The sequence below is a fragment of the Nilaparvata lugens genome, chromosome X (genome assembly GCF_014356525.2).
Source record: "Nilaparvata lugens isolate BPH chromosome X, ASM1435652v1, whole genome shotgun sequence".
Taxonomy (NCBI): domain Eukaryota; kingdom Metazoa; phylum Arthropoda; class Insecta; order Hemiptera; family Delphacidae; genus Nilaparvata; species Nilaparvata lugens.
This window is the reverse complement of record NC_052518.1, coordinates 260,265-282,336: the sequence shown is the minus strand read 5'-3', so window position 1 is coordinate 282,336 and position 22,072 is coordinate 260,265. Positions and strand designations below refer to the sequence as shown.

The 22,072-nt window shown below is 36.0% G+C and overlaps 1 protein-coding gene across 1 annotated transcript in view; it reads right to left on the bottom strand.

Moving 5' to 3' along the window:
• Window positions 1-2,033: 2,033 nt before the first annotated feature.
• Window positions 2,034-22,072, bottom strand: part of LOC111052993 (fez family zinc finger protein 2-like) — a 31,890-nt gene continuing 11,851 nt past the window's right edge. The window contains exon 2 of the mRNA XM_039442190.1: window positions 2,034-3,802. Coding sequence (XP_039298124.1) covers window positions 2,873-3,790 — 918 coding nt within the window. The 5' untranslated portion in view covers window positions 3,791-3,802 and the 3' untranslated portion in view covers window positions 2,034-2,872. The remainder of the gene's footprint in view (window positions 3,803-22,072) is intronic.

The following is a 22,072-nucleotide window of genomic DNA, read 5'->3' as shown; positions in this document are numbered from 1 at the left end:
ATTTTTTAAACTTATTGGAAGATTTAATACACTTTACATATTTACATACAGTCGAGATTCGGCGATAGAGTGAATGATAAATTAAACTGTATAGGAAAGACTTCACTTCTATTCGAGGTTTGACAGAATTTCATTGAAGTTAAGAGTCTTTTGTAATGATAAAATGTAAATGTAATAGACCCAAGGAGAGGTGAGAGAAGGAACAGTTAGAAAAGTTTGAATCTCATGAAATCCAAAAGATTTTATCAACAGCAAGAAAGATTGAATCGTTAAAATGACTTTCTATTCATAGACTTTTATTTATTTATGACGTTTTATGATGAGTATAGGCATCTCTCTGATGAGAGATTATCAATTATTGTTCTTTCTATATTAATCGAATGTGGTTTATTCATTACAGTTTTATGTTGAATTTAGGCATCTGATAAAATTTTATCAATTGGTCTTTCCATATTAATTGAATGGATTGTATAAATGAACAAGCTTTGATTGTAGTATGCTTCACATGTATATTTTTGACCACGCGCAAATAATATTATAATCAGAGAAGGCAAGAGGGTGATTGATAGTGTATTGTACAGAGTTAGGCAGAGAAGTAATGATAATTTTAAATATATTAATTTGTCACATATCTATTTTCGAACTATGGATTCTATATTGCAAATCTAAAAATAAAAACAACAAGAAAGTTAACAACATTGATTACGAACAACAATGTAAATTGAATCTATACGAAAAGCTGCTCATACTCTTCTCTCGCGTTCACATTCACAAACTGGATAGGGTTCCCGACTCCCGTACACTTAAAGAAGTAGGTCAAATAATATATAATATAATAAAGGAAAGAATTGGCTTATACACACATACGGGATAGGAAATTTAAGAATGACTTTTCAAAACGTCTGAACTACTGAACAGACTAACTTCAAATTTGCATATAGATTCTTAGTTTACCAAGGATGGTTATAAGCCTGTTTTCAATTGTTCAAGATTTCAGTATGTCATGTTTTCAGTTTGTCTAGTTTGAAATTAGACCCTTACGTTCTCAATTGGAGCACGGGTTACCGGTTACCTGCTAGTAGCACATTAAATTTTAATGGCAATTGGAAGTATCGTTTTTGTATTCTCACGTATTATATATCACCAATCATTGTTCTACTGTGTTATGGAAACAATTTTGGAAGAAATCCTGTTGCTTCTATGTTTTCATAAACGATTAAATTAATCAATTATTGGTTTATCAATACAATTATTACAATGATCTATAATAACAGAATATGTCGTAATCTACAAGAGGGAATAATTAAGCTTAGCTTGTACTATTCCTTTTTCAAATGTTGATAGTAATGGAGTCCAGAAGATGATGTGTATGTCATGCACTACACATTTTTGGTCCGAGAATATTCCTTGATATAAATATTAACAAATGATAACAGTTTTGAGTTTAGTAATGTTGTTCGAACGCCGAAAAACACGTATAATAATGAATATTTGAATAAACTTTGTTATAGTCTAGACACTCTGTGTCTACGTAAATATTTAAAATCACTCACTTTTTATGATGAAATGAGGAAAGCATTCCACTCCTGAGAAGGAGCTTAAATATTCACATAGAAACACAGAGTCTAGACATCGAAAAAATATTTTTCATGGTATAGGGCGTTAAGGCTGTGCAAAGGCTAAGAATAAACTTTTTACTTGTGATATTTTTCAAAGTTTTTTGATTTTTATATCATTGAGCTATCAAAATGAAAAAGTTTTCTCAGGAAAACATTTTTTCTTACCATTACTTTTTGAGATATGAGCGCATAAAGTTTAAATTTTTGGGACAGAACATTTCAAATTCGGTATGAGATAAATCCATGAGATTTAGAGGGTAGATTCTTCATGGTATTGTTGATCTAGCAAAACAAAAAGTTTCTGAAAATATCAATTTTTAAGATAGTTATTCAATTTACTAAAAATAACTTTTAGTTGATTTATTTTTGGTAAATTGAATAACTTTTTCAAAAATTGATATTTTCTGGAGAATTTTGTTTTACTAGATCAACAATACCAAGAAGAATTCATCCTTTGAGTCTCATGGATTCATATCGTACCGAAATTGAAATGTTCTGACCCAAAAATTCAAACTTCAGTCGCTCATATCTCAAAAAGTAATGATCGGAAAAAAAATTTTCTGAGAAAACTTTTCCATTTTAATAGCTTGATGATATACAAATCGAAAAACTTTGAAAAATATCACGAGTAGAAAGTTATTTTTCAGCCTTTGCACAGCCTTTATGTCCCAAAGTTCACTGTTAACTGAAGCCGATAGTTGTTTTTCGTGAAGCTATGTGATGCTTGTCCTTGTAGTCTCATACTGCGTCGTCCTCACATTTTCATCCCAACAACATAGTAACAATAGACAGTAGTCGACAGTAATCGGCTTCAGTTAAAAAAAATCGGCTTGAAATTTGGAACATAAATTACCTATACCATGTGATATCTTCTTATGCTACCTTTTCTCTATGGTCTCGACTATAACAAAGCTATTACATAGTGTTCCGCCATGGAAAACAACATAAACTTCAAATAAATAAAGCTCAAAATTGAATTTAGTAATAATGTTAGAAAGCTGAGAAAATACTTATAATAATAAATAAATAAAGCTCTATATTGAGCAACAACACCAATACCAACATTGAGAGAACGATACATAACATACCAACTAATTGGGACTGACGCATGTAAAACATACGGGAATAGTGGCACAAGAAGTAATCCTAACTGGGACTGACAGACATGTAAAACAGGATAGTGACACAAGAAGTAATAATTTGTTTGGACCGTGGTCAAAAGTATAGGTGTGAGCTCATAGGATACGTCTTTGTCACAAGAGCTGCGTCATGTAGCTATGGGGCATGAGAAGAGGATTGAAGTAAGCCTGGCTGGTTCCCGCTGCCAGAGATGTTGAGTCTGGTTCCCTCTCACAGGATTCATGCAGTTTCCTCGTGTGTTTCTTCAGATCAAAGTTGCGACAGAATCCTTTGCCGCAGATCCTACAGGTGAAGGGTTTCTTGTCGTTGTGTGTGTGCATGTGGAAGGTGAGGTTGTAGATCTGGTGGAAGGCCTTGTTGCAGACGGTACACTTGTAGGCCTTCTCTCCGCTATGGGTGAGTTTATGGTTTTTGTAGTTGCCCTTCTGGTGAAAACCTTTGCCGCAATACTCGCAAGTGAACGGTTTGTAGCCGGCGTGGATACGAGCGTGCGTGTTGAGAGTGGAGCTTCGGTTGAACGCCTTTCCACATGTTGTACAAGTGTGTGGTTTCTCCTGGGTGTGTATGATCTTATGACGACAAAGTGTGGATGCCTGTCGAAAGCCTTTGCCACACACTTTGCAAACGAAAGGCCTGGCTCCCGTGTGGACAGGCATGTGCCTCGTGAGGTTGTAGTGAGCGTTGAACACTTTGCCACAGTCGGGACAAGTGAACTGCTTGCTTGTGTGTTTGGCGGTGCTTTGGGGCGGCATTGGAGGCGGCAGTGGAGGTGGAATCGGGGGTGGTTCATCTGCAACAGTCACTGGCAAATAGTCGGCCGGGTTGTAGTACAGAACGGGATAGTGCAGCATATTCTGAGGACAGAAGACTGGCACGTACTTCTTGAAGGCCGAGTCGAGATGTACGGGATAGGGCAGACGAGGTAGCTTTTTGTCGGGTTGCATTATGCGGGCTATTGAGAACGGGAGCAGGTCCTTCTCCTTCTCCTTCTCCTTCTGCTCCTTCTCCTCTTTCTCCGGCTGCGTCTGCATGGTTCACCGTCCCTGTCACAATCAAAACACATCACCTCACTTATTCAAACTCTATAAAAAGTTTTCAGTTAGAAATAGCTGTTTGAGTCACGTGGCCGGAAAGTGTTTGCAGGGCGAGCATGATGTTTTCAGTCGAGGCCTTAGCCAAGTCCTGCGACCAAGTAACCTACGATATTTTTCGCTTCGCAAACAGCAAATAATAGGTAAATGAGTAAACAACAACAAATGATTGAATATATAACTTCACGTGTCCCAACAGAAGATCAAAAAGATCAATAGTTCAGAAGATCAAAAAGTTGTAAATAGAAACAGCTGATCAGACTTCTTATTGATTGCCAATGCCATCTGTAGGTTGCGCACGACGAGAAAACTCGTCGACGAGGGTCCCTCTCGTCGTGCACAATTAATACTCTCATTCAAAATACACTGCAACCGAAGTGATCGGAAAGTGAGCACTTTCGGGTCGGGTATCGCGAGTCATCTTCACTTTTCCGGGCTCAAATTAATTAAGATCAGCTGTTTTTATTTACACCGTAAAATACAAGTAGTTCTGTGAGCAGTAGACCTCGCGCAGTTAAAAACCACAGCCTCCTCTAATACTGTCCATCAGAGTGAATTATGTCCTGTACTGACGTGTCGGTGTCGGTGTCAAGTTATATAACTTTACAATTAAAAAGGAAAACAAAAGAAAATAATATCGCACTTCCTTAAATATTCACAACGAATCAGTATAACTAATAAGATTAAAAGAGAACGATATTTGAGTTATATTCAGGAAAGTTGGTAAAGGGATATGAAAAATAGACGGGGTATATACAAAGAAAGACGAAACAATTGAAAAAATAAACAGTTAGAGCTCAAAAAAAAATTATCATAAATTGAGCAGCATGATTTTTTACAAGATTTTTGAATGTATTGTAGCGGTCATAGAATGGGGGGTCAAGGAATGGGTTTAGTCTATTTTTCTATTTAGGTAGGAATTGAAATGGTAAGCGGTTCTGACAAACGGTATTTGAAATAGCATATTAAGTCTCGGTCAGTTTCATGGAACATGGAAATTTTACAAATTGATGAAATCTGGCATGAATATATTATCATTTAGAATTTCATATAATAGCATTAATGCTCTAATGGATCTTCTGGTTTTTAATTTTTGGACTTTGAATGTTGACCTCGAAGTTTCAGTGAAAAAAAAACTATTGTATAAAATGTAGTATACTTTTTGAAATAGAGATACCTCAATAACGTATTTTGAATAATCTCCAAATCATTAACGGCAGTGCTTGACGGCATATCGGTGTGTGAACAATCAATGGCTGTTTGGGTTGTTGTATCGACAATAATTTGTTGTAAACAACTATGCTACTATCATCAAAAGCTTACAGAGTTGAAAGCAGAGAAAAGTCAGGAGAAAATAATATGCTACTTTAAGTCATCAATTGCATGTTTGCATGCCTCATCACTTGCAATTAATAGTCTACACGACAGCTGATTTTCTACCAACTTATATTGAGATATTGAAGTGCATGCATCATTGCATGCAATTTATAATCCACTCGACAGCTGATTTTTTATCAAGTTACATTGAGATATTGAATCGCATGCATCATTGCATGCAATTTATAATCCACTCGACAGCTGATTTATGATGAATAATTCTATAGTCTGATTTTCACTCTAATATTGGCATATGAAGGAGGCTCCTTTTCGTTTTATATTATCCTTGAAATGCAAAATTACCAGACACCTTGTATATAAGTTGACGCGCAAATTAAAAAGGAACACACACACCTGTCAAATTTCATGAAAATCTATTACCGCGTTTCGCCGTAAATGCGAAACATAAAAACATATGGTGACGTAGTCTAGGACTTTATAAAACAGTTCAATATGTGTTTAGAGAGTTTTAAGATTTTAAAGAGTTTGAATGTGTGGTTGGATATGAGATGGTATTTTGGGGTACTTCGTCTCGAGTAGATAGAATGTTCTTACCCCAGCAAAATCATCAAACGAGTTTTCGATTTAATATGGAGACAACGATGTAGAGACATTTTCAGGAATCACAAAGTTATTTCAATTAATATTCATACAGCAATCATGTTGACTTTCAGAAAACCTCAGTATGCTGCACAAAAGAGATGAAAATGTAAGATAAACAAGAGAACATAACTTATAATTTCACCCAATACACAGGACAACAACATTTTGAAAGGGAGTATCATTAATAATAATAATAATATCGGGCGAAGTTGCAATAAAACAAATAGAAACTTTGAAAGAATGTGCAGAAAAAGTTGGCTTACAAATATCCTTCGAAAAAACAGTGTTCACAACCACAAACCTAGAAGTTACCAGACTACAAACTAAATATGGAACAATCAACAGGGTTCCAGGTTTTAAATATTTAGGAGAGGTTATTTCGGAGAGATTATCACAGCAGGATAGAATAAAGAAAGCTCGTAAAGGCCTAGGGCTGGTGCAATCCATTTACAATAAAAAAATGCTTGTCTCTTCACACTAAAATTAGACATTATAATACAGTAATAAAGCCATCAATGCTATATGCCAGTGAGACCCTAAATCTCAACAGGAAAGCTGATCTAGAAAATTTGAAGAAAGAAGAAAGGAAAATAATGAGAAAAATTCTAGGTCCGAGATTAACTGAGAATGGTTATAGATTACAGAAAAATAGCACAGTTGAGCAACATTCAAATATTGTAACAGACATGAGAAAAAGACGTCTAAAATTCTATGGTCATATCATGAGGCTCCCTGACCATAGAATCACAAAAAAAATAGTAAAATATGTAGCTTCGCTTGCCTGTGGAGGAGAATGGATTAGGAATGTTAAGAAAGATCTAGTTTTGGCAGGAATTACTGATGATGAAATGAAAAATAGAAATAATTTCAAAAAAAGTGAACAAATTGAAAATTATTCCAGAGATAAAAGCACCAAGAGTTGGCAGAAGATGGAGTGAAGAAAGAAAAGCTGCATTTTCTCAGAGAATGAAAAGCTGGTGGGCGAACAAGAAAACCGCCAAGTCTAATAAAAATCGATGATCATGATTTTACTCAGCGTCTTCCACTTCGGGAGCTCTACGACTAATAATAATAATATCGTGTGATCTGGCTGGCTCAGGTCTGGTGTCAGTTTTCAGGTCGCACCTCATCAATTTCAAGACCTAATGACTGTTATTAGGCAGCCGGGACCGACAACTCAACGAGTACTCAAGGGAGTACTTTATAGAGCAGTTACATTTTTCAACAAACTAAAATCTCCCAAACCGCAGTTCAAGGAAAAGTTTCAAATTATTAGACAGGCAAAGCAGTATACTCGGTAGGAGAGTTTTTAGTGCTTAATCACTTTTCTTCCTCAGTTTCAACCTATTGACACAAAGTACTAGATCCAAGTTAATTACATTCCACGATTGCTAGCGAATTAGCTATTGGCTAGATTCCATCCAATGGAGGACAAAACATAAATTCAATATTAATAATATAATATCTCAATTGAGATACTTGAATTATTCATTAATATAGAAGTAACTACATAACATCATAGAGAAAATATATCCCATGGTATAGGGTGTTTATATCCCGACTTTCAATGTTACCTCAAGCTGATAGTCCTAGTAGTTGTTTTTGGTGAAGCTATGTGACGCTGGTAGTCTCTCATACACCGCTCTTACATTAGCGCCCAAACAAAACACTAATGATAGACAGTAGTCGGCTTGAGTAAACAGTGAAATTTGGAAAATTAATTACCTATACCAAGGGATATCTTCTTATGCTATCTTTACTCTATTGTACTATTAAGTTATTTCTATATAAATTATCAACTTCAACATTATGATGATCCATTTCTGAAAACTTGAGTCTTTTGTAATCAATCAGTGTGAAGCCATCGTCTCAAGAAGTAAACCTAGAATCAATATATTTATTTAGGGGAGTTGTGTACATCTCATAAAAATAAATATATCATCGATGAGACAAAATTTGAATTTGAAAGTGACAAATAAACGTGATATTTCAAGTGATTACATCAGATTGATGAAATATAAGCGAGGTGCATGATGAGATGGGGTGTGGGGTCTCCTGAAATGGTTGAGTTTTTTCAAAAGAGTTGAGCAGGCGGAAGCTTACAAAGAGACCTTGTCACTTGCGAACGACGTCTATAAATGAAATGCGGTAACGCCCTATGCCCTCCATCCTATTAGATGTCTAATCCCGGTGTTCAATGCCTGTCTGTCGTTACCAGCACTTGCTCAAATCCTCGACAACTCTCTCTTTTCAAAATTCTCCCTTAATAGCATGTACACAGCCCCACACACACACCCCATTCACCTAATTATTCCATTTCTATTGCGTTCAAATTGTGCTCTCTCATTCCGAGATTTCTTCCGAGTTCACCACTCAATCATATTCTCTATCGATCATGATTTTCCCAAGAAAATCCAATTTTCGCTCAAAGGTGATTGAAATATCGGTAAAGTCCTTACCCACCCAAGTAAGTCAACTATAGTGAGGTCAACGTTATAATGACAGAAGAGAAAGATCGGAGAACAGTGATGCCGATTCTTTGATTTTCTCTCAAAGATGATTGAAATATCTGCACGAAGGGCAAAGCCCTTACTTACTGAAGTGTAAGTCTCATTCCGTTCATCTATAGTGTGGTCCACGTTGTAATGACAGTGGAGAAAGATAGGAAATCAGTGTTTCTGATTCTCAGACTTCTATAGAGGACAGCTGACGTTATATAAACTCTTCATTCCTGTTCAAAATAATCAATTATATTTTATTCGTCAAGAAAATAAATTTTTAAAAGATTGTATAATGAATTTTCATAATTGAGACTAAATATTTTGTCAATAAATTGTAATTCTACAATGTTAAAAGCCGATCTGGGAACAGTGCGGAGCTAGAAAAAGATAGTGCTATCTGCTTTGTCCAATGATAGACAAGGATAGTAACACTAATGTTAATCAAATACTGCTATTATGACCATAGTAGTATCATAGCCGTAAGACTCATTCCTTCCATCCATTTCCATCATAATATCTTTTCTCATTCTAGATAAATAGTGTTCACACTAGGCTAGCTTCACACGCATTCGGTTTCATTCGGTTCGGTTCGTTTCGGTTCGTTACCGAAAACGAATGAGGCTTCCATACATATCAGGTTTTAATTCGTACGGTTCTAATTAGGTATTTTCTTCTAAAACACAGCTGTGTTTGGATTTTCACAGTTCATGCTGGTATATTTAAATATAACAGCTGGTGTTGAATTGTAAGATGTTATTTCTTGAACAACAAAATTTTCAAGTTAATTAAAAATTGTGGATTATTTGAATAGTTTCTCTTTGATTATGTTAATTTTGGATGTTCAGAGAGATTATTTTTTCAATTGAAAATTTGTTCCTTGTTTTGACACATGTTATATAAACTTCATCCCTTCTCTCCATTGATTAAATCATGTAATATTCGTGGAAAATAAAAATAAAAAATTCTCCCTGAGTTTTAACTTATATCTTTCATATTTTTAGGAAACTATTCATTAAAAAAAAAATGTTCCTGTGAACTAACAGAAATGAATTGACTATACATGATTTCGACTTGGAAAATTTTGAAACAGATAATCAGGTTAAAATAAAAACAAAAAAGCCAAGCATGTGTAAAAGACTTTTTTTTCCTGTTTCCCTAGCAACGAATTCGAATTTGATGAAACCTATTCGTGTCGAGGGGGCGTTCGGTGCTATTTGGTTGCTATTCGGTACCGAATTCAAACCGAATCATCGTTTCACACTTATCGGAATTTGCCGAAAACGAAACGAACCGAACCGAAAGTGTGTTAAAGTAGCCTCTCGCTAGCAACGAATTGAAAACTGATAGAATTTATTAGAGTCAAGTGGGCGTTCGGTTTTATGCGGTTTCTATTCGTTACCGAATTCAAACCGAGTTACCGTTTCATACTTATCGGAATTTGCCGAAAACGAAACGAGCCGAATGAGTGTGAAACTAGCCTTATGCGGCCACTAACGGTGGGACATGCATTATAAGCATGTTTCATACACAATCATGTCGTCATACGTTCTTGTGTCATCACAGTCAAAGGCTCCGAGCAAATGTTTTTGAGGTTATGTTTTTGTATCTCCAATTTTCCCTCGTTGCTCTATTTGAAGCGAAATTATTTTCCTATCATTATAATTTGTGATTTACCAGTAATTTATGTATTGTTATTAGTTGTTTATGTGAAGCTTCTTGTTTGTTGTTGATTTAAACAAATAAATGTTGTTCATTTTTATGTTTGAAGCGAAGGCTCTTGCTTTACAAAACATGCATGATGAAAATGTATGACTGACTACATGTCCCACCGTTAGTGGCCAGCCTTAGTAATCAATGATGAATCTCTTTAAAGGCAGAGATAAGTCTTATGAGTCACAGTAGACCTATAATGTATCGGAAATTGATTCTCCCACAAAAATAAAACGAAACAGAGCGAATTTAGATAGATAGATGATATGATATGTTTGAAGGGACGGATTCAAGGATCCAAAGGTTCAAAGAGCCCCACACGTCAACCGTAGCTTATTGTGTTCCCAGATAAATGTATTTTATTTTCACTCTATAATATCACAACAAGTGATGTGTTAGATGAACTGAAAAAAATCTCTATTGTAAAGTGATATTTCCAAGGTTAGTAACGTGACCAGGGGTGTCATTCATAAATGCGATATCTCAATTGTGCGAGTATTTCATAATTTCGTTATTTTTGTGTTTATTATAAATATAACATTATCTTCACATTTCAAATAATATTAACATATTGCCATCGAAAAGGTAAACACTAACCCCTCTTTTTATCTTTAAAACCTAATTGAAAAGAACCTTTAAGGTTTTGTTGATACAATAGACAAATTGAAATGAAATCTCGCAGTATTGAGGCACTCCTGTATCCTGTAGTGTTTGCTCTGACAATTTTATGGAAACTTCAATGATTGATTCACTACAAAATGCTCGAAATCACTTCCCTTTATGCTTACTTTTCTTTGAGCACTCAATTGGATTGAGCAGTGTTTTGCAAGGGACTTTTTCAGTAGTGCGTGTTGCAGTGAAAAGAGAATGAGCAGAGCCAAGTGCCATGAAATGTCACCAACAAAAGGCATTTATTAGCAGAATCCAGCTAGAGGGCGTTCTTCTCTCTCATCACGCCTTCTCCCACCCTCTCTCTCACCCTCTCTCTCTCTCTCCTCTCTCTCTCTCTCTCTCTCTCTCTCTCTCTCTCTCTCTCTCTCTCTCTCTCTCTCTCTCTCTCTCACCACCCTCGCCTCAACTATCATTTCACCCCTTTTTCTGTTCTGCTTCGTATATTTCCTCGTTAAATTCACGAAAATTGTCATCCAGTTGTTGAGTTGTTGGCGACATCCTAAACGCGCTCAAGTGTGTCTCATCTAGTTGGCCTCTTGGCTGGGCCAGAATAATAATCACAACCAGGCTTCGAAAACTGTAATGGGGTCCACGTTATAATGGCAGTATTTGATTAACATTGGTGTTGCTATCATTGTCTATCATTCCACAAAGCAGATAGCGCTATCCTCTACCACCTCCGCACTGTTACTAGATTGTTTTTTAATATTGTAGAAATATAATTAACATATGGTTCTGAAGTTATTTACAACGACGTGCAGTCAATAGAAAAAAATCAAAACCATGTTTCAACTGGCTTCAGGCTGCATTATGTTGAGGGAATAAATTTGAATTAACTCAAATAACCATGGCTCTAATGTACCAAAGAAATCCAGATCTAAGTTGAAGAAAGAGGTAAATAGACTTCGAATGAGTCTCGAAGATTGAACCAGCTGATTAGATATGAAAGAGTGCGGACAAGCAGCAAATTCAATCAAGAGAAGACTGAAAGGAGGAGGTGGTGGTGGAGGAGGAGTTGTAGGAGGAGGAAGAGGAGACAGACAGTCAGGGTTGTTGTAGACGCCAATAAATCTTGTCACGTATTTCTTCTTGGAATTATGTTGAGAGATGGAGAGGCACAGAGAGACGGATTAATTGATGGGGTTGTGGGTTTAGACTTGACAGGAATGCGTCGACGCAAGAAGCTCGGGGTCCCGGGTTACGCCCACGCCCCTCTGCACAGCACCACTAATCGATTTTACCCCCTTTACCCACACCCACCTTTACCCATTTACCACCGCAAATCGGCAAATTCAATGTCACTAAAATAGCAAACGTCGTTTGTAGGTTTTTGTAGGCAGTGGCAGGTGATTTCCTCTTTACAGCCTATCTCACTCTATTGCTCTTCTTTTACTCTCTTCTCTATAGAGAGGTCCACGTTATAATGGCAGTGGAGAAACATGGGAGAACAGCCCTGTATAGAGGATAGCTGATGTATTTGTCTCTTTTCTACAGTGAGGTGCACTTTGTATGGCAGTAGAGAGAGATAGGAGAACAGCATCTGCCGCGTCACTACCTTCTATAGAGGATAGCTGATACTAGAATAGTTCATATCTTTGTCTCTTTTCTATAGTGAGGTTCGCTTTATAATGGCAGTGGAGGAAGAGAGGAGAATAGCGTTGCCGATTCTCCGCCCTTCCACTGCCTTCTATAGGAGATAGCTGATACAGGTATATCTTATGTAATATTATTTACATTATATTATTTATATTATTAATATTTTGGGCTTATCTTTGATGAAATATTAAAGTTACCTCATTACAAAATTTTTAGACCCTAGCTAAAAAACCTCTGTACCAAATTTGAACATTTTCTGTCTATTACTTGATGAAAGAACTGAGAAAACGCAAAAAACGCTAATTTTGGACGTATCTTTTGCGTTATTTCAAATTCCTTTTAACAACATTATTACACCCCAGCTGAGCTTCTGTAGTAAATTTGAACATTTTCTGTTCATTTGTTCTCGATAAAGCTGAGAAATCGCAAAAAAAGTTGGAAAAATTCAGATTTTGGGCGTATCTTTGACGTTATTGCAAACATTTTCTGTTCATTTGTTCTCGATAAAGCTGAAAAAACGCAGATTTTGGGCGTATCTTTGGAAATTTTTCTAAATCCGTTCTTAGTGCGCCTCTAAAGGGCCAACTGAACAAACCTACCAAATTTGAACGTTTTTGGTTCGGTAGATGTTTAGTTCTGCGAGTGAGTGAGTCAGTCAGTGAGTGAGTGCCATTTCGCTTTTATATATATAGATGAATACAAAATATAAGTAACAACTCGAGAATGTGTTCTCAAGTTAGTGTTTATTTCAATTAATATAGCAAACTCAACTCTTTAGGGGAGCTGATTATAAATACAACATATGCTTAACACTACCTACAGTTAACATTGAAATTTGAAACATAAACGACCTATACCATGGGATATCTTGGTTTTCTCTCTCATGCGTCAGCGAAGCAATTGGACGATTGGTGACATGACTGAGAGGGAATTCAGCATCCCCTGAGGCCTCTTCGTACCACCCTCTCACTCACTCTCACCCTCCCTCCACTATACCGATCAAGTGCGCAAACATTAGCTCAGCTCTTGAAAGGCAGTGGCAAGCCACCATATGCTCACAACGCAGCGCGCCGCGCCATATGCTCGTTTACAACACAACTAGCCTCAAGCCAAAATCTCACAAATATCCTTTCTTCACTTTTGGAAGAGAATGCTCTTATAATCACCATTGCACATCTATATGGAGAAAATGTGTGTATGCTATTACTAGTAGTACCGTACTGTGAAAAGTAGACCTCGCGCAATATTATAGACTACAGTCTCCTTTAAGCTACGTTTACACTAAGTAGCTGGAGAGCTATATAAAATTTGAGCTACATATAGCTCCGTCAGCTACATATAGCTCTGCTATAAGTAGATTTTAACGCTAATTTTATCTAGCAGAGCTATATGTAGCTATGCAAGATGTTTGGAATGAAGTTCACTGTTCAGCTCCCAGCCAGAAGCCGAAGAAGAAGGTAGTTCTTGCAGCAGTCGCTGCTTTCGCCGCAGCTACTGTGATATTTTCAGCACTGAGAAGAGAAAGAAGATTTTGGCTTCTCCCATCAGGCTAGAAAACCTATACAGTGGTAGTGACCTTTTGAAATACCTAAATGAGGATGATAGAGAAGATTTGACTTATGAAATTCGTTGTGATGGTAGTTTCAAGATCTTTCTTCTAATATTGTCTTTATTCCAGTCAAATTCACTCTCCATTTTTGCACAATAATATAATCATAAATCAGAAAGAAATGCTTGTAATGCGCAGTAGCCCACTAGCACTCTGACAACAAATCAGTACGGTATATCAGGTGATCAGCTGTAAATCCAGGAGGCACTAAACAGCTGCAAACAGTTGCGGCAGCCTTCCTTCAAGGACAGAGCAGCTACATCTAGCTCTGCTATAAACAAAAATTGACATATAGCAGAGCTACATGTAGCTCTGATTCTCTTTGATGTTTACCGAAAACTTTGGATAGCTCAATTTCTGCTATATAGCTGAGAAAATATGCTTAAAACTGCTATATAGCACATTTCCAGTGTCACTTTTTGAACATTTCTGCTACATGTAGCTCTGCTATAGAGCTCTGCTACATAGTGTAAACCTAGCTTAATTCTGTCCTGTTCTGTCGTGTCGTGTCGACGAGATATCGGTGTGAAAACGGCCAATGGCTGATTGGGTTGACGTATCTACAACACTAATCATATGTTGTAAACAACTATCATCATCAAAATCTGAGTCGGGAGAAAGGTCGGGAGAAAATACTATTTTACTTAGGCTCAAGTTACACTTACGCGACTCAGGTCGAGAAGAGACTCGACTCTAGTCGAGTTTCCTAATGGTGACACTCAGACCAGTCGATTCTAGTCTCCGCGACTGTCACCACTTGAAAACACATGCTCTCGACTAGAGTCGAGTCTCTTCACGACCTGAGTCGCGTAAGTGTAACTTGAGCCTTAGAGTTATCAATTGCATGCAATTAATAATTCACTCGACATCTGATTCATGATAAATAATTCTATAGTCTGATTTTCACGGTAATATTTATTCATTAGGTCAACACAAACAATGCAACGATCGGAAAAAGAAAAAACAGGCTATTGCCCAAAACTTCTTCAATTTCCTAATTTTGTATCAAATTGTCCAAATATTATACATAGGTTATGTCCATTTCAACTTCTACACCAAATCACAATCTGAAAATGAAAATTAGAATGGAACAAACAATTTTAAATTTTGATAGATTGATAATAAATCTTTCGTTAAAACATGAAACAATCTTTATATTGGTGTATGATGGAGGCTCCTTTTCCTTTCATATTATCCTTTTAAAGCAAAATTTCAAAAACCTCATTTATAGCCTCATAAGTCAACGCTCAATTCGAAAGAGAACACACCTGTTAAATTTCATAAAAATCTATTGCCGCGTTTCGCCGTAAATGCGGAACATAGATATAAAAATATGAACATAAAGAGAAATGCAAAACCTGATAAGAGTTGAAAACATCAACAGGAGAAGTTTTGAATTACGATGTGTAAACATGGATTCCCTATGGAAGAAATCTCCAGTGACCAAAGTAAGAAAAATAATGTTTTTGACACCATTTTTTACCAATTGAATAAACATGATTTCTTTGAAACGTTATATCAAGTGTGCAAGCACTAACATGTAGAAATAATAAGTTTTCAGTTGATTGTAAAAATGTAGAAAGGCTTCTAAAACTGTGTATTCCCTATAGTGCACACTGCCTGGTTCACGGGAAGTGAACAGTAGTTATGTTTCTACATTGTTAAAAACTGATCTGGCAACGTTGAGGAGCTAGGAAAGGATAGTGCTATCTGCTTTGTCGAGTGACAAGGTTAGCAGCACCCATATCTATGGAATACTGCCATTATAACGTAGACATCACTATTGTGGAATTCTGTGGGCGTGAACAACTCAATCAACCAAATTAGCGAGAAGTACCAAATTACCACGAAGTAGCGCTGGTCAAGTGGGTGGGCCAAACTTGACCCAGCTACTACTATTGAAAAAGTTTTGCGTACAAGTTTCACTCATCCTGATTGTAGAACTGAAGTTTCACTTTTGGTAACCTTGACCTGAAAGCAGCCTTGAATTTCCAACTAATTTGCGCTTCAAAGTTATTTGGGCGAATTTCAAGTGAGGCAACTCCAACTTAATAAAATAAATCATAAATATGCAATTAATAACTCGATGCAACGTGAACTTTCAAATTTTGGAGAGAAATGGTACAGGTTCAGCCTAGTTTTTCCTCCATGGTCATAATATTATATTATGATTATAGTGCATCGTAAAATAAATGAACTATTTCCAATGAAAATATTTATTTTATATATATATATATAATATATATATATATATATATATATATATATATATGAAACAGAAGATATTACTGGGATTGTATTTCATTTCTAAAGTTAGACTTTTATGAAATAGGCCCCAGATATACCGGTATCAGCTATTTTTAGAGAAGGCAGTGGCAAGGCAGAAAATCGACAACGATGTTCTCCTATCCTTCTCCATTCGCCATTCAACACTGTTCCCCTTCGCCTTTATAACGTGGACCTCACTTAAATTTATTTACGTATTTCCTTCCTGTTCCTTTTTGAATTGCACGACGACGTATATAAGTTATAAGGTTTTTTGTAATTTTGCATTTTAAAGATAAAATAAAAAGAAAAGGAATTCCCTAAATAGTCTAATACTACTGTAACAATCAAACTATAGAATTATTATTCATGGTTAATCAGCTGTCGAGTGGATTAATAATTGCACGCAATTAACATCTCAAAGTAACATGACATTTTCTCTCGACCTTTCTCCGCTTTAAACTCGGGCTGAATAGTCGCCAATATGTCTTGAAGGAAGTTAGCTTTTGGTGATAGTTTTTTCACAACAGATGACTGGCATTGTCAATACGCCAACCCAATCAGGCATTGGCCGTTTCCACACCGATATCTCGCCGACACGATAGGACAGGACAGAATTTATCCTGATGTTCAGTACTAGAGGAGGCTGTGGTCTATAAGTACGCGAGGTCTACTGTTTACAGAACTTCTAGTTAATTCCACGTTTGTATCGTTAAAATAGAGACCGAAACATTTTCTAATCCCAAAATATAACTTGGACCTCACTATAGTGTCATTTCAAATAACAGTTACTTGTTAAATGAAAGGAAGTAGACTACTTATTTCACATGAAAAGTGTTTTCGAATTCAATGTTTATAATAAACACCAAAAGATGTTCTAATATCAAAATATAACTTGGACTTAGTGTCAACAACACAACAAAATACAGTCGAACCTCTCTATAACGAACCTCCAGTTAACGAAATCCTCAACACAACGAATTTTTACCTGGTCCCATGACATTTTAGAGTTTTAGCTGCTTATTTACCTCTATTTAACGAATTTCGGACCTCTCAACAACAAAATTTACTCTAGACTTCAACATACAACATATAGTGTGTATATGAAGCAGACGGGCATTTTCAAGTAATTGTTTAGTTTCAGCAGAAAGATCAATAGACTAAAAATAATGGCAATTCAGGTAGGAAGAAGATACGGTGGTAGACAGTCAATAGAGGTTGAAACACATGTCGGAAATTGAATGCAAGTTACTGAAAATAGAATTTTAAGGACTTGTCATTCGTAGACCAGGCAGGTGAACGACTGGACTTTCCCATTTTTGCTTTTGTTACACATTTCAATTCTTAGAGCTGACTATGATGATGATGACTGTGACGAACCTGAGGAGAAGAATCCGTTAGATCAAGAAGTTTTAGAAGCTTTCAAAAATATCAGGCAAGGATTTAAACTGTAAAATAGTGTACCAGACAACATTAAATAAATGTGAGCCGTTTATTGAACATGATGTTTTATTCAAATGCAAAATTAAACTGAAAATTACTCACTTTTTCAAATTAAACATTGAAAATAGGAAAGTTAAGTTATTATAGTAAAGTTATTGACAAAATGACAGTATGTTATGTTCATTCTAATAGTAGTGTAAAAAGTAGAAAAATATATTTTATGAATGAAGTTGAAAAATATTGCTACTGTACTGAGTATGTACATTGATTAAACTCTACAAATAGTACAAATAAATTGAATAAATAATTAATTCCCTTTCTGGAAATAAATTGATGAGTTTATTCACTTATTACATTCTATAAATTCAAAAAACATTTTTTTTTGAAACAGCATGAATTTTCAAATTTCAGTATTATCATTGAGGTACCCTACCTACATTCCCGATCATATGTTTTATGTACCATATTCATTTATTTACCGTCGTGATACAATATTAAAAGATCCATAGGATCGTGGCACTTTTCTTGACAGAACAACCTCTCAATAACGAATACCTCTCTGCAGCGAATTTTTTCTCGGGATAATCGACTTCGTTATACAGAGGTTCGACTGTATGTTTTAAATGCAATGTTTGTATCGTTGGAATAAAGACAAAACGATTTTGCAATCTCAAAATATAACTTGAACCTGACTATAGTGGCATTTGAAATAGCAGTGACTTGTTAAATGGAAAAGCGTATTAGCATGTATGTTGTGAGTGTACGTGCCATGAATGGGTGTTGGGAGGGGTTGCTTGTCAGATGGGGGTTTTGGTATAATAATAGGGAGCAGTACTCCCTAGTAAATGATGAAGCAAACAGCTCTCGGAAAGTGTATTGTCGAGGCAAATGCACATGTCCCCTTCTTGTTTTGGCTTTATTTACACGTAGACAAGTGGTGGGGCCATATCCCGATCATCTGCTGCCACCCCTCTAATAGATATTAGGTACGGCCTACGGTAATCTCTCTATTACGGTGTGATCGGCCGGACAAATTACTTTCAGTGTTGAGCTGTTTCTGCTGCAACCCCCTCACCTCTGATTCCACTTTGATTTATTAGACCTGACTCTCCCTCACTCCCTATCCCCTTACTGCACCTCAACAACCTCCCTTCCTTCGTTTTCCTGTTTATGCATTTGATTTGTTGCGGTAGATTTAGTGATGATTGCCTCCGACTGATTGTGTGTCATCAGACTTCAGTTGCCACATGTTGTTCAACTTTTGCACAACTTCGACTTCCTTCTATCTTCTTGCAATGAAGCATCAAGTATTCCTTATTCTGGAATGAGACTGCATAATAAGCTGCCAACAGCCATTAAATATATAGAATCAGTGATTCCATTCAAAAATGCGGTAAAAAATGTTGATGGAGAAAAGCCTGAATAAACCTACAATCACAGAATTTGTACAACAAGAAAATAACATATTTTCGCCACACTGCACAGAAAGCAGCTGTTTTCCAGTCCCTACGTAGACCTGAAAGACATTGTTTGCAGACGACTCTCGGCTGACGTAAGAAACAGGTTTCTTTCCGGCCACTAACATGGAACTAAGAAAGGACTAACTAAAGAACTAAGAAAGAACTAACTTAAGAACTAAGAAAGTTAGGCGCCTTTGTGGGTCACATGGTTTAACCTACTCACAGCTGATGCAATGCATCTATTTATTGTATCTTTTGATTTAAAAATCATCACCTAAGCCAAGCTAGATGACAACTCTACTTGACAACATCAGCTGTTGAAACGCACAAGAGACCCACGAAACCGCCTAACTTTTTGGCGTCAGCTATACCTGTAGTGTGGCGGAAAATATCGTACGCGACTCTCTCAGAAAGGTGTTTACGGTATTCAGATAACATATTTATATATTTAACATTTTTATATTTATATATAAAACATCCTCATACCGTAAACACTAAATTTCTGTGCTTGTAGCGTAATATACTATTCCCCTCATAACAGACTATCTTTATATTCAAATAGAATGCTGAGATTTATGAATTGAGCTTAGAATTGAGTAAGCTCCAAGAATGAGCTTCTTAGATTGGAGTGAATCTTTACTACGATTGGTAGAATCTAGTCAGCAAGTTATGTTTAATTGGTTTAATCTAGAATAACCATGTTATATTCATGTAGTTATAACAAATGAATGCAACTCAAAATTAATGTATTATGACAAGAAATAAATAGATATATAAGGCTATTCAAGACTGAGATCTGCGAAAACAACTATTTTATATAATTGGAGGGAAACCTCTCTAAGGAACTGAACAAATAATTCAAATGTTTTTCTTCTTGTGAGCCTATATTTCTCATGTTATAGTTTTGGATCTCTGCTTTGTGATGGAATGAAATGGAATGAATGGAATGATGAATTTCATGATGATGATGAGGAAATCGTGGAGATAGACTGCATTTTCACGATTTCCCATTTCCAATGCTTATGATCTCTATTACGATGCTAGGAATTTCAAGATTTCCTGGCTTTTTCTTGCTCATTCCAAAGAGCTCTATTCCGCGAACCGGGATACAAATGTTTGAAATATCGGCAAAAATTTTACCTATCGATGTTATCTATCTATTGGGTATGATTCTATCGTTTGTGTTACATAAATAAATATAGACATACAAACATATAACAAACATAAAGAGAAATGAAAACCGTCTTAGACCTCACTTTGCTCGGTCAATAAATTCAATGGAATTAATTCTGAAATAACCTTTTAATTTTCATACCGGTAACTGAAGCCTGTTTGTGAGGACGGACTAAGTCCAGGATGGTTAAAGTTATTAACAAATAATAGTTATTTGTGCAACTAGTGCGCAAAGTGGCAGTTTGCTGCACCGAAAGAAACGCTTACGCACGAGCTGTAGGCGAGGGCGGAATGGTTTCTTGAGTGCAGAAGAGGAACTTTGCTCACATATTTCACATTAAATTTTTCCTACAGTTACCATTGAATATGAGTAAAATGATGGCTGAATTCCATCAAATGTTTGTCTGTATAATTTTGTTATTAATAACAACTTTAATTCATTTTGAACTTGATAATCCAATTGAAAATTAATAATCGATAATTTATTCAAATTAAAAATTAAATTAATCTAATTAATTTGAAAATTTGAATAATTTTGAGTAAATCTTAATTTCTAAATAATTTTTCAACCAATCAATTTATGAATGGAAAAATATCATTAGAAATAATGAATAATTAATAATATTCAAATGTATAATTTAATGAGTTCTCATTTTTATTTATTTGGAAATCAGAAAAATATAGATGGAACGAATTCGCATTCAAAATACACGCCAACAATGTCAACAGCTGATTGGGATGACTGCAAGATAATACGCAAAGTATTAAGAGTACGCATAGTAATACTTTGCGCACTAGAGCGGAAAAGTGATTCTTTGCGTTCTGTAATCAGTGCAGGAATGGTCACTTTTCAAGATAACTGTAGGAAAAGTATATTTCGTGTTTCTTATACGTTGATATCTAAAAAAAATCAAAAAGAATATTATTAAAACTCAATTATGCCACTTGATGTTTACTCAATTATTTTGTTAGAATAAAAAAACATGGCAGATGAACTGAAGGTTGTTTAAAGGAAAAATAATATATTCCTGGCAAACTGACAACATTGCAAAGCTAGAAAGAGATAGCGCTTTTCGCTTTGTCGAATGATAGAAAAGGATAGCAACACCATTGTCGGATGAAGCACTACCATTATAACGTGGGCCTTACTATACATTCTATACTGTCTGTGTTTTACAAATTTCAGTTGCTAGTCAGGAAAAGGCTGATTATCAGTGTGCTATGATCTTCAGCTGGATGGCACGTTCAGTGAGTGATCAGTGATCAGTGACCGATTAGCTCTGCACGCGAGATCGCTCTTCACTCGCCCATCAATCTCTGACTGCCGGTTTAATCTGATGTGTAGGGTGTTGGCGTCTAGGGTCACCACCGGAAACCCTTCGAGAGCCTACTATCCTTATCACTCCCGAGTTCGAGCACCTTTTCACCCTACAAAAGTTTCCATCGAGAAAAAACACAGATATTGGAGAGAGGGAGATAGATAGTCTCCCTCATTCACCGATATTTCTCTTGTGAAAACCAACCATTGTGTCAGTCAACGACTTTCTCTTATCAATCGATCGTCTTGTTTCTTATACCACCCATATTATCTTCTAGTTTGATCTGCCTCCAACAATTTGCCTTTGGATACGTTGCAAGTTATGAGTGCTTCAGAAGTTTGAAGGGATGCTTCAATACTGCGAGATTTCAAACTGTCTAGTGTATGAACAATCTATCGAAATTCAAAATCAGAATTATATAGTGTATTCCAGTTGATGATTTTTGAAGTGAACATTGTTGTGATGTGAACTTAACTCAACTTTGAACATATTAT